Source organism: Pseudophryne corroboree, chromosome 3 (genome assembly GCF_028390025.1).
Source record: "Pseudophryne corroboree isolate aPseCor3 chromosome 3, aPseCor3.hap2, whole genome shotgun sequence".
Lineage (NCBI taxonomy): Eukaryota > Metazoa > Chordata > Amphibia > Anura > Myobatrachidae > Pseudophryne > Pseudophryne corroboree.
Genome location: NC_086446.1, coordinates 388,297,483 through 388,311,811, shown reverse-complemented (window position 1 = coordinate 388,311,811; position 14,329 = coordinate 388,297,483). Strand labels below are relative to the sequence as shown.

At 45.7% G+C, this 14,329-nt stretch overlaps 1 protein-coding gene across 1 annotated transcript in view; it reads right to left on the bottom strand.

Annotated features, from left to right (window-relative positions):
- Positions 1-14,329, bottom strand: part of CNTNAP1 (contactin associated protein 1) — a 219,128-nt gene that overhangs the window by 24,200 nt on the left and 180,599 nt on the right. Inside the window, exons 19-20 of the mRNA XM_063960038.1 lie at positions 10,190-10,417; positions 4,053-4,183 (exon numbers count right to left, since the gene is read on the bottom strand). Of these exons, the coding sequence (XP_063816108.1) occupies positions 4,053-4,183; positions 10,190-10,417 (359 nt within the window). The remainder of the gene's footprint in view (positions 1-4,052; positions 4,184-10,189; positions 10,418-14,329) is intronic.

Below are 14,329 nucleotides of genomic sequence, written 5' to 3'. Positions count from 1 at the left end.
TGATGCAGCACACTGGCCTGAGCCTGAGCAGTGCACACAGATATGGTATGTATGTGACTGAGTCACTGTGTGCTGTGTATCGCTTTTTTCAGGCAGAGAACGGATTATAAATAAAAGTGGTGGTCACTGGTCACTATCAGCAAAACTCTGCACTGTACACTACTGAGTACTCCTAATGCTCCCCAAAATTAGTAAATCAAGTGTCTAAACGGAGAGGACGCCAGCCACGTCCTCTCCCTATCAATCTCAATGCACGTGTGAAAATGGCGGCGACGCGCGGCTCCTTATATAGAATCCGAGTCTCGCGATAGAATCCGAGCCTCGCGAGAATCCGACAGCGTCATGATGACGTTCGGGCGCGCTCGGGTTAACCGAGCAAGGCGGGAAGATCCGAGTCGCTCGGACTCGTGAAAAAAAACATGAAGTTCTGGCGGGTTCGGATTCAGAGAAACCGAACCCGCTCATCTCTAACTGCAAGTAGTACAAGTGGTCTTCCGACTTCCCCTCTGGGATGACGATCAACTCCCAGCAGCAACAACAGCAGCGCCAGCAGTAGTAGGCGTTACACTCAAGGATCCATCAGAGGAAACCCAGGCAGGAGAGGACTCGTCAGACTTGCCAGTGACATGGCCTGCAGGACTATTGGCTTTCCTGTCTAAGGAGGAAATTGACACTGAGGGAGTTGGTGGTGTGGTTTGCAGGAGCTTGGTTACAAGAGGAAGGGATTTAGTTGTCAGTGAACTGCTTCCGCTGTCACCCAAAGTTTTTGAACTTGTCAATGACTTCTGATGAATGCGCTCCAGGTGACGTAAAAGGGAGGATGTTCCTAGGTGGTCAACGTCCTTACCCCTACTTATTACAGCTTGACAAAGGCAACACACGGCTTGACAAATGTTGTCTGCATTTCTGTTAAAATAATTCCACACCGACGAGGTGATTTATTTTGTAATTTGACCAGGCATGTCAATGGCCATATTCGTCCCACGGACAACAGGTGTCTCCCTGGGTGCCAGACTTAAACAAACCACCTCACCATCAGAATCCTCCTTGTCAATTTCCTCCTCAGCGCCAGCAACACCCATATCCTCATCCTGGTGTACTTCAACAGTGACATCTTCAATTTGACTATCAGGAACTGCACTGCGGGTGCTCCTTCCAGCACTTGCAGGGGGCGTGCAAATGGTGGAAGGCGCCACCTCTTCCCGTCCAGTGTTGGGAAGGTCAAGCATCGCAACCGACACAATTGGACTCTCCTTGGGGATTTGTGATTTAGAAGAAGGCACAGTTCTTTGCTGTGCTTTTGCCAGCTTAAGTCTTTTCATTTTTCTAGCGAGAGGATGAGTGCTCCCATCCTCATGTGAAGCTGAACCACTAGCCATGAACATAGGACAGGGCCTCAACCGTTCCTTGCCACTCCGTGTCGTAAATGGCATATTGGCAAGTTTACGCTTCTCCTCAGACGCTTTTAATTTTGATTTTTGGGTCATTTTACTGAACTTTTGTTTTTTGGATTTTACATGCTCTCTACTATGACATTGGGCATCGGCCTTGGCAGACGATGTTGATGGTATTTCATCGTCTCGGCCATGACTAGTGGCAGCAGCTTCAGCACGAGGTGGTAGCGGATCTTGATCTTTCCCTATTTTACCCTCCCCATTTTTGTTCTCCATTTTTTAATGTGTGGAATTATATGCCAGTAATATATCAATAGCAATGGCCTACTGTACAGTACTGCTATATATATATATACTGGTGGTCAGCAAAATTCTGCACTGTCCTCCTACTATATACTGCGCACAACTAAAATGCAGCACAGGTATGGATGGATAGTATACTTGACGACACAGAGGTAGAGCAATGGACTACTGTACCGTACTGCTATATATATACTGGTGGTCAGCAAAATTCTGCACTGTCCTCCTACTATATACTGCGCACAACTAAAATGCAGCACAGGTATGGATGCATAGTATACTTGACTACACAGAGGTAGAGCAGTGGACTACTGTACCGTACTGCTATATATATACTGGTGGTGAGCAAAATTCTGCACTGTCCTCCTACTATATACTGTGCACAACTAAAATGCAGCACAGGTATGGATGGATAGTATACTTGACGACACAGAGGTAGAGAAATGGACTACTGTACCGTACTGCTATATATATATACTGGTGGTCAGCAAAATTCTGCACTGTCCTCCTACTATATACTGCGCACAACTAAAATGCAGCACAGGTATGGATGGATAGTATACTTGATGACACAGAGGTAGAGAAATGGACTACTGTACCGTACTGCTATATATATACTGGTGGTCAGCAAAATTCTGCACTGTCCTCCTACTATATACTGCGCACAACTAAAATGCAGCACAGGTATGGATGGATAGTATTGTTGACGACACAGAGATGGAGCAATGGACTACTGTACCGTACTGTTATATATATACTGGTGGTCAGCAAAATTCTGCACTGTCCTCCTACTATATACTACAATGCAGCACAGATATGGAGCGTTTTTCAGGCAGAGAACGTAGATATTTGCAGCACACTGAGCACAGATATTTGCAGCACACTGAGCACAGATATTTGCAGCACACTGAACACAGAAACTGAGAGAACACAGCCACATCCTCTCGCTATCATCTCCAATGCACGAGTGAAAATGGCGGCGACGCACGGCTCCTTATATAGAATATGAATCTCGCAAGAATCCGACAGCGGGATGATGACGTTCAGGCGCGCTCGGGTTAACCGAGAAAGGCGGGAGGATCCGAGGCTGCCTCGGAACCGTGTGAAATAGGTGAAGTTCGGGGGGGTTCGAATCTCGACAAACCGAACCCGCTCATCTCTAGTTATGATATATATTTTTTTTTTAGTTTGGGGTGTTATTTTCAGTTTTCTTTTAATTTGTGTGTGTAGGGGCAGATTGTCAGATCCAGGTTCTGATTGTATTTATTGTGGAGAGGGGGTATTGGGTGTCTGCTCTGGGGTACGATTTTATTAAGGGGTGGGCGTCAGTGGGGGTTTGATTTTATTACTTGGGTGGAGAGAGCAGTGGGTATCCGATCTGGGGTCTGATTTTATTAATGGTGTAAATTGGGGGGAGGGGGAACTGAGTGTCCAATCTGTGGTCTGATTTTATTACTGGGAGGGGGGTGCTGGGAGGGGGGTGCTTTGCCCATGGCATACAATGCTGTTAAGATGGCCTTGTCTGTGGGCCATTCTGACCCTGCTCTCCAGCTCTCTCCAGGATTTGATAAATATCACCATAGTATATTAAGCAGAGTAAGTAAGGGCCACAGAAAAGCAGATATGGCCTCTTCATCGGACCCTTGCAGCTCTATCGTCCGAATTGCCACAAATGTTTAGCTTATACTATCATTGACTATAGAATATGAGCTACCTAAAAAATATTTGATTTTCGATCATTTTCATTACACAAGCAAGCTACTCTCCATTGGCACAAGAGTACTGCACCACTAAATTTAGTCCATATCCGTGACCTGCTGTATCACAAAATGGGCCTGGTTCTGAGTCAGTTCCAGTCGTTTCCGTGTCTTTGTATTATGCCAATCGCACATCTGTGGCTTTAAGGAATTGTTGCTATAAAGCCCTTCCCTGGTGTACAGCTGTGTATCTGAATGTACAAGGACTGAGACGCACACTGAAATATCTCATGATGTGTCTTTAGATGCACCATCAGTCACATCATCGAAACATACAGCAGACCTATGTCAGGTGTAGATTCACTGTCTGAGTATGGCCTCCATTGTGAGAGATTTTGTGTCTCTGTATACAACCATGCCCATAACACAGACCATCTCAGTGCATCCGCTTAGTCACCTCCCTGTCACTGCCAAGTATGGCCGAATATATTTTCAAAACATTTTTGGTTCACATGCGCCTCAGTCTTAACTGCAACTCTGTGTACATGGAATCTAGATGCATGCTGTGAAGGAAAAGATCGTTTCAAAGCATCCAACACTGCCATCACGTTAGACTCAGAATCAGGCAGAATGTCTCCCAATGGGCAAAGCTTGAATTTACCTGAATGTAAAGCGTACGGTAGTCCCTGGTGATGTTAACTCTGTGAGGTCTGCCATCTGTCATGTTTTTCTTACTCAGCTGGAAGACATTTGGGCTTTTGCTGCGCAGCTGGTAATTCAACTGCAAGGTCCCTGTGATAACACAGACATTGAAAGATAAAAAGTAAGTAGAAATCGATATGATAAAGGAATGTAGTACAACACATACTAAAGGTGCATTCTACAAGAGCAGTTCAACCTGGACATATATGGGTCTGGATTCAGCAGATGATCTACAGCGGGGATGGGGAACCTTTGGTCCTACAGCTGATTTTGAACTACACATCCCAGCATGCCCTGCAACAGTTTCAGCATGGCCAAATAGCAAAACTGTAGCAAGGCATGCTGGTATGTGTAGTTCAACAGCAGATGGAGGACATCAGGTTGCCCATCCCTGATCTACAGTATGTAACGCAGTGGGATTGACATTGATTCATGTATTCTTAAAACATTATAGTGCAGATGTACAATTTGTAGGAAAAGTTCTTCAAGCACTTGATCATTTTTTATATATGTATAGATCAGTGTTTGCTTGGTTTTTGGACCCAGCCTTTATTATTGCTTGGGTACATCTTATTCATTAAAGCTGCCATGAAGACCGAGGAGAAAATAATAGGATTTTAATACCTACCGGTAAATCCTTTTCTCTTAGTCCGTAGAGGATGCTGGGAATACTTCAAGAACCATGGGGTATAGACGGGATCCGCAGGAGACATGGGCACACTATAAGACTTTGAATGGGTGTGAACTGGCTCCTCCCTCTATGCCCCTCCTCCAGACTCCAGTTATAGGAACTGTGCCCAGGGAGACGGACATTTTGAGGAAAAGGATTTAGTTAATTATTTTAAAACGAAGGTGAGATACATACCAGCTCACACCTCAAACACGCCGTACAACATGGCATTCAACAACAATGCATGCAACGGCATGACCAACAACAGTCACAGATTGAATGAACTCAACGCAACATGAGCGTAACTATAACCAAACTGCAGATACAGCCCGCACTGGGACGGGCGCCCAGCATCCTCTACGGACTAAGAGAAAAGGATTTACCGGTAGGTATTAAAATCCTATTTTCTCATACGTCCTAGAGGATGCTGGGGATGCTTCAAGAACCATGGGGTTTATACCAAAGCTCTGGAACGGGCGGGAGAGTGCGTATGACTCTGCAGCACCGATTGACCATACAAGAGGTCCTCCTCAACCAGGGTATCAAACTTGTAAAACTTCGCAAAGGTGTTTGATCCTGACCAAGTAGCAGCTCGGCAAAGTTGTAACGCAGAGACCCCTCGGGCAGTCGCCCAGGATGAGTCCACCTTTCTGGTAGAATGGGCTTTCACCAATTTCGGTAACGGCAATCCTGCCGTAGAATGAGCCTTCTGAATCGTATTACAAATCCAGCGCGCAATAGTCTGCTTAGAAGCAGGAGCCCCAATCTTGTTGGGAGCCCACAGGACAAACAGAGCCTCCATTTCCCTAATCTGAGCCGTTCTGGCGACATAGAGCTTCAAAGCTCTGACCACATCGAGAGACTTCGATTCCGCCAAGGTGCCAGTAGCCACTGGCACCACAATAGGCTGGTTCACGTGAAATGATGAAACCACTTTTGGCAGAAATTGCTGACGAGTTCTCAACTCCGCTCTATCAGCATGGAAGATTAAATAGGGGCTTTTGTGAGACAAATCCGCCAACTCAGACACCAGCCTTGCGGACGCCAAGGCCAACAACATGACTACTTTCCAAGTAAGGAATTTCAACTCAACCTTGCGCAAAGGTTCAAACCAATGCGATTGCAGGAACTGCAACACCACATTAAGATCCCACGGTGCCACAGGAGGCACAAATGGAGGTTGGATGTGTAGCACGACTTTCACGAAGGTCTGAACTTCTGGAAGGGCGGCCAATTCTTTCTGAAAAAAGATCGACAAGGCCGAAATCTGAACTTTAATGGAGCCTAACTTTAGGCCCGCATCCACACCTGCTTGCAAAAAATGGAGCAAACGCCCCAGGTGAAATTCTTCCGTAGGAGCCTTCTTGGATTCACACCAAGACACATATTTTCTCCAAATACGATGGTAATGCTTTGCCGTAACTTCTTTTCTAGACTGAAGAAGTGTGGGAATAACTTCGCTGGGAATACCCTTTCGGGCTAGGATTTGGCGTTCAACTGCCACGCCGTCAAACGCAGCCGCGGTAAGTCTTGATACACGCACGGCCCCTGTTGCAACAGGTCCTCCTGAAAAGGAAGAGGCCAGGGATCTTCTATGAGCAGCTCCTGAAGATCTGGATACCAGGCCCTTCTTGGCCAATCCAGAACAATGAGTATCGCCTGAACCCTTGTTCTTCTTATAATTTTTATCACCTTTGGAATGAGTGGAAGTGGAGGGAACACATATACCGACGGAAACACTAGGGCGTCCACCGCTATCGCTTGAGGGTCCCTTGCTTGACCTGGAACAATATCTCTGAAGTTTCTTGTTGAGGCGGGACGCCATCATGTCTACTTGGGGAATTCCCCAACGACTTGTCACTTCTGCAAAGACCTCTCGATGAAGACCCCACTCTCCTGGATGGAGATCGTGTCTGCTGAGGAAGTCTGCTTCCCAGTTGTCCACTCCTGGAATGAAGACTGCTGACAGAGCGCTGGCATGTCTTTCCGCCCAGCGAAGAATCTTCGTGGCCTCGGCCATCGCCGCTCTGCTCCTTGTTCCGCCCTGGCGGTTTATGTGCGCCACTGCTGTCCCGTTGTCTGACTGAATCAAGACAAGCAGACCTCGAAGAAGATGTTCTGCTTGCAGAATGCCGTTGTAAATGGCCCTTAATTCCAGAATGTTTATGTGTAGACAAGCTTCCTGGCTTGACCACTTTCCCTGAAAATTTCTTCCCTGTGTGACTGCTCCCCAGCCTTGGAGGCTTGCATCTGTGGTCACCAGGATCCAATCCTGAATCCCGAACCTGCGTCCCTCCAGAAGGTGAGAACTGTGCAGCCACCACAGAATGGAGATTCTGGTCCTGGGAGATAGAATTATTTTCCGGTGCATGTCCAGGTGAGACCCGGACCACTTGTCCAACAGGTCCCACTGAAACACCCTGGTATGGAACCTGCCATACGGAATGGCCTCGTAGGCCGCCACCAGCTTCCCCAGCAACCGAGTGCATTGAAAAACTGACACCTTTGCTGGTTTCAGAATCTGTTTACCATGTTCTGTATTTCCAGAGCCTTTTCCACTGGAAAAAAAACTCTCTGCAATTCTGTATCCAGAATCATACCCAGGAACTACAGCCGTGTCGTCGGATCCAACTGTGATTTTGGCAAATTTAGGAGCCAACCATGCTGTTGCAGAATCGTCAGTGAAAGGGCAACATTTTTCAGCAATTGCTCCTTGGTCTCACCTTTATGAGGGGATCGTCCAAGTAGGGGATAATTGTGATTCCCTGCTTGCGCAGGAGAACCATCATTTCCGCCTTTACTTTGGTCTGTCTACGGCTCCGAGGATTTTCACCAAACGGCAACGTCTGAAATTGGTAATGACAATCCTGAACAGCAAATCTCAGGTAAGCCTGATGTGGAGGATATATGGGGACATGCAAGTAGGCATCCTTTATGTCGACCGACACCATAAAATCCCCCTTCTCCAGACTGGAGATCACTGCTCGGAGAGATTCCATCTTGAATTTTTTTAGAAAGAAATTGAGGGATTTTAAGTTCAGAATCGGTCTGACTGAGCCATCCGGCTTCGGGACCATGAACAGGCTCGAACAAAGCCTGTAAGAGAGAAACAGAGGGAGTTCTGCCAGCTCACAACCCAGCGCCTATCCCGGTACTGAAGCGAGTAAAAAGACTGCCCAGACATGTTAGCGCTTTATATATATAAAGAATTAGCACCAAATCACATGTGCCCCCCCCCCCCCGTTTTGCACCCTGTTACTTGTACAGCAGTGTAGGAGGCCAGGCTCAGCGTCTCTGCAACTTCTATGAAGAGAAAATGGCGCTGGTCAGAGCTGTGAGGGCCAAGCCACGCCCCCTACATGGCGCGCTTCAGTCCCGCTTAAATTTCATATTTATACTGGCGGGGATTCCGTAACTAGTGCATAGGCACTGTTTTTACTTTTGCCAGTGCCATTTGAGGGTCCAATGCTGCCCAGGGCACCCCCCCTGCACCCTGCAGTGCCGTGTTATGTGTGGGTGCATGGCGCGAAGCGCGACCGCTGCGCGGTACCTCAAACGCCGTCTTCTGCCGTCACTGAAGTCTTCTGATCTTCCTATACTCACCCGGCTTCTGTCTTCTGGCTCTGTGAAGTAGGTGACGGCGCGGCTCCGGGAACAAGCAGCTAGGCGCACCAAGTGATCGAACCCTCTGGAGCTAATGGTATCCAGTAGCCTAAGAAGCAGAGCCTTTGAACGCAGAGAAGTAGGTCTGCTTCCCCACGATTCAGGGAGCATGTTGCCAGCAGGTCTCCCTGAAAATAACAAACCTAAGTCTTTTTTCTGAGAAACTCTGGAGAGCTCCTCAGTGTGCATCCAGTCTCACTGGGCACAGAATCTAACTGGAGTCTGGAGGAGGGGCATAGAGGGAGGAGCCAGTTCACACCCATTCAAAGTCTTATAGTGTGCCCATGTCTCCTGCGGATCCCGTCTTATACCCCATGGTTCTTGAAGCATCCCCAGCATCTTCTAGGATGTATGAGAAAAGCAAATTATACTCTCCAATAACTTCTTTAATGCAGTCCAAATATTACCTTTCATGTTATCTCTTTATATATTTTCCAAAGGCAGCTTGGGAAGATACTCAAAGACAACTAAAGTGAGAGAAGCACTATAGTACTGTATCTTCCACGGTGTCAACTTTTTTCCTGTTTATACTCAACGGATTAAGGATTAACCTGCTCATCGCAATGGGGTACTTCAAGCATATGAAATTATTGAGGTGTATAATTTGTGTATTTTTAGTAATGGAGAAAAATGCTCTACTGAGATGCAAATCTCATTTGCTTTGTGATGACATGCACCTATTTTTATACAACTATAATGTTTTAGGAAGCACACAAACGCACCACATACTGTATGTGTATATATAGGACTGCACGTACAGGTTTTGCTACTTTCAAAGGGAGGAGATCGGCAGTTTAGGGTGTTTTTTTGCTCAGTGTAGGTTATCCACAATAATATGCCTGATCTTGCATACAAACGCAAAATGAAACGAAAGTTGGAGACTGAGGCCTTCTTCGCTTACTGGGGTCCACTGGGGCACTGCCTCAGTAATGAGCTAAGGGGGCCATGGGCCTTCCAGGTTGCACTGATGAACTGAAACTTCATTTAATCAAGGGAAGGCAGGTGTATGTGCCATATCATTAGATTTTTATTACTGAGAACAAGAGACATTGTTTATAAGTAAAAGCTACAGTTTTCTCCCATATATCTGTGTTATCTAGTTAACAACTATATTTTTTATTATTTTGACTTGTGTGACCATACATGTTATACCATCCACAGCTGGCTTGTGAAGCATAGGATGATTTCCAATATATGTCCTACAGGGATGCGGTCAAGATGCCGCCGGACGGAATCCCGGCGGTTGAAATACCGACGCCGGAATCCCGACCGCCACAATCCCGACATATTTTCCCTCCGTGGGTGTCCACGACACCCATAGAGGGAGAATATAATAGTGTGCCGAACGTAGCGAGGCACCGTGCCCGCAGCGTGGCGAGCGAAGCGAGCCCGCAAGGGGCTGCGTTCCGCTCACCACCCCTGTCGGGATTGTGTGGTCGGGATTCCGGCGTCGGCATTTTGACCGCCGGGATACCGACCGGCGGCATTTAGTACTGATCCCGTCCTACAGTAAATGCTCTTGTTGCTAATAAGTGAGGCCCCTATACACGCACACACTAACAGTGATGACCAAAATCATCCATTGCCCTTTGCATACTTGCTGTGCGCATGTTCACATTGTGCCCAGTAATCCCAGCAATATAACAACATGTAGGCATGACTTGGAACTTGTCTACAGAGCAAACAAAGTGTGGTCCATTTTCAGAGAACTTTTTTTTTAGCAAACATTTCAAACTTTATTATATGTACAAGAAGCCACTCACCATCTGGTCTGAGAAGCAATGCTATGTAATCAGAGGAGAATGAGCTGATGTACAGAAGAACAGCTGGAGCTGTAGTCGTCCTGAAGCTAAATGAAATTTCCTCACGGGTGAGGTTGCTGACAAAAAGCGGAAGTGACACAACTTTGGCAAATTCTTGGGCAGCAACCATCCCAGCTGACAGGATATTGTGACGGAGCCAGGTTCCTGCCTCAAAATATGCGCCAATGTCTAAGGAAAGATTGGAAGACCATTCACCCAAAAACAGAACAACAGAAGACCTAGTAATGTAAGTTGATACTCTTAAAGTAGACCCATTGACAGTGAAGTTACTAGATCATTAGGTCATCACGGAAAGATGAGATAGTTTCTGCCTCATACAGTTGTGTCCTCATACATTTAGCCTCAATATGCCAGTTCCCATGCAGCTCTGCTAACATTGGGCGTCTTTTTTTGCCAAAAATGCGTCTTATTCGCATCGCTATATGAATAAGACACAAAAGCATACTCTGCTTATTAAGTTTTTATGGACTAGTTGCATCATCGCTTGGAGAGTGATATAATGGAGGGGGGAAAAAGAACCAGCCAATCAGTTCTTAGCTGCCATGTTACAGGCTGTGTTTGAAAAATGACAGTTAGGATCTGACTGGTTGGTGCTTTTTCTCTCTCCATTGTATCACTCTCCAAGCGATGTTGCTCTGTATACGGTATGCTATATTCTGTGTGCGACTGCAGCAATATCTGCATATGAAATGCTATGTTACAGTGTCAGTGGCTGTTTTCCAGGAAAACACTGTAAAGCATTTCATATGCAGATAGAGCTGCAGTTGCACACTGAATATAGGCATGCCACAAATCATTTTAATCAGCAGTCTGCTTGTGCAAGATGCCTGGCGATAGTAAATGCGTTCACGACTAGGCACAACTAGAAGGACAGTTTAACGTGACTGTTGCAATGATGTAGGAGGACACATCTGTATGTCCGTAATTCTCAGCAATATTATATAATTCAAAGACTGTATCTAGTTGACACATACTGTATGCTATAAATGTTGATGACAAAAACACAGCAATCTGCAAAATGAACACTGCAGAGAACAAATTAGAGCAAATCTGTTTATTGCAGTTTTAGTATAAATAAGTTACTCCTAAATGAGAACATTTATAAGGTGGAAAATAAATACTAGAATGCAGGCTCAGTGCCAGAGCAGGGCAGCACTGTGCCCTGTACCAGCCCCCCCACCAGCACATAGAAATATTATATTAAAGAAATACAAAAAAGGTATTTAAATAGTTCCTCCTGCTCTTATCTGCCAAGTTTGCACATCATTGTTCTGTTTCTGATACTGTAGATCCAGTGGCGGAACCTGTGAGTGGTGGGCCCCATCCAAAGTTAATAACATGTCACATGCGGTTGAAAGGGAGATGTAGAGGGTGACAGGGTGAGAGAGATTGTGATGGGGAGAGGCAGAGGGTGACCACGAGAGTGAAAGAGAGAGGCAGAGGGTGACGGGCAGCGGAGAAAGAGAGAATGATAATGAGTGGGCAAAAGGTAACCGAAAGAGGCTGTGTTCAGATGGTGAGGGGGAAAGGCTGTGGGGAACGGAGAGTCAGATGATGATAGGAGTGGGTGAAAAAAAGAGGCAGAGCGTGACAGGGAGAGGGTGAAAGGTAGATGCAGAGGGTGACAGGGAGAGGATGAAAGGGAGAGACAGAGGGTGAGTGAAGAAAGGTGATAGGAAAAGGCTGTGGGTGATAGAGAGGAAAATGGTGACGGGGAATGGGTAAAAGGAAGAGGCAGAGGGTGACAAGGAGAGAGTGAAAGGGAAAGGCAGAGGGTGATGGGGACAAGCTGTGGGTGTCGAAGAAATGGTGATGGGGAGTGGGTGAAAGGGAGATGCAGAGGCTTCCTCCGCTGTTCCTCTCCACCCTTATACATTTGGCACTGGGGACGGTCACAAGATCGTGACATCAGACCCCCGAGCCCAAGGATCAAGGACTGTCCCAGTCATACAGCGGAAGATGGGGTCAGTGAAATAAGTAGGATAGGGGAGGAGCTGAAAGAGGAGGCGGGGAGAGAGCATCCCATCGCAGACTGACAGCATTGATCAGTGTTACTTAGGGAGTTGCGGACTGGTTGTGGGTAGCGCAGCGGCAGTATTCGATGAGTCAGTGTGACTTCACTCCGACGGTGTCCTAGTGCTGCTGCTAATTCTGCTTTTGTGTAGTTCTACAGATGTATCCTCATATATCTCTATACGCCATACATGACTGAGCAAATCCGAGAGGCGTAATGCACCATATTATTCTTAAAATTTTGCATTTTATTCACATTGCAGATGCAGCAGGACAGCACTAACAGTGTACTAAGGATGCTAGGCTGCGAATTTAAGCACACAGACATTTCACTGCAGATGAAGCACAATAAAACATGATGGGGTCCCGCACCCCACACCCACACCTAGTATTAGGGACCCCCAGTGACAGAGATTCCTTGCAGTTCGGCCTGGGGGCTTAACCCTATATCTGCAGATATACACAACTAAGATCTCTGTATTATCTGATTATTATGTAGTGTTATTTCTCACTCAGTGTGCATTAGGGATAGCAAAAAAAATGTCTCTTACCCAGAATTACCCCTCCCTTTTAGCACCTGAGTGACATCACAATCTGTTTGAGCAGCTTGCCAATAAATGTGCATTGTATTTAGAGAGGCATGGATGGGTCAGCATTAGGAGGGATTGCTGACTCCAGAGTGCCATTGGAGAAAGTAGGGGTGTCTCCAGGTAAGCTGGCTCTCAGATGCTGTAGGAGCCATTATCATGTGGCCTTACACTGGGCTATTAGACCCAGACATATTTGTCATTATTTATGGGATGGGTCTGGGGTGCGATTTTCCCTGTGTTGGTATGGCTAGGCTGCTTCAGGTTGGCACACCCTAACACTTTATTAACACTTATGATTTTCCCTATCACATTGTATATATTTTTGTATTATTTTAATCACACCTCACTTACATAGCACTTATGTGCTTCTTATTAACCCTTACTAATTTTCACCTGTGTGCTGCCCTGGAGTAGCCGGCATATGCCAACATGATGGGGTCCCGCAGCCCGGACCCACACCTAGTATTAGGGACTAAAAAATTTTTTTTTATTAAAACACATATAAGCATGTATATAATGTGCACTTTGTACCACCGGCCGGTCAACGTACTAATTCAATGATATATTTAAAACAGACTAGATACAACATGTAATGTGACATATTACTCTGTCTCCACTTGTAATTTTTAGCAACACATGCTGTGATAGCTAGAATGTAACTTTTCCGATGTTTACTGCAACTTAATAGCACACAGAGTTCTCCTTTGTGTAACTATAGAACAGTCACTTTTGAGAAAAGAAGAACTTTTTCTTCACAATAAATGTGAGCTTAGGAGCTGTTTAACTGTCCCATTTAGGTAGCCAAACAGCAATGAGATGAGTAAATTTACTCATCTCATTGCTGTTTGCACCACTGTATCCGGAGATCTTGATAGCCAGCTATAACGCTCCACGGATTCTTCACTTCTATTCATGATCCCCCAGAGATGACTGCATGATAAAGGTTAAAGCACCAGCAGCCGGGGAGGACGCTCCTGGTGAAAGAATCCACAAGCAGGAGTGGTGAGATCGATACTGTTTAATTGTCTGGCCAGACACGCTTTTAGAGGAGGCACAGTTTCACTTTATTAACGGACTTTGGCTACCTAAATGGGACAGTTAAACAGCTCCTAAGCTCACATTTATTGTGAAGAAAAAGTTCTTCTTTTCTCAAAAGTGACTGTTCTATAGTTACACAAAGGAGAACTCTGTGTGCTATTAAGTTGCAGTAAACATCAGAAAAGTTACATTCTAGCTATCACAGCATGTGTTGCTAAGAATTACAAGTGGAGACAGAGTAATATGTCACATTACATGTTGTATCTAGTCTGTTTTAAATATATCATTGAATTAGTACGTTGACCGGCCGGTGGTACAAATTGCACATTATATACATGTTTATATGTGTTTTAATAAAAAAATGTTTTTTTAGTTCTAATCTATATGCGCTGTAACACCAGTTTCTTTGTTTCTTGTTTGATTTTTTTTATCTAATAGG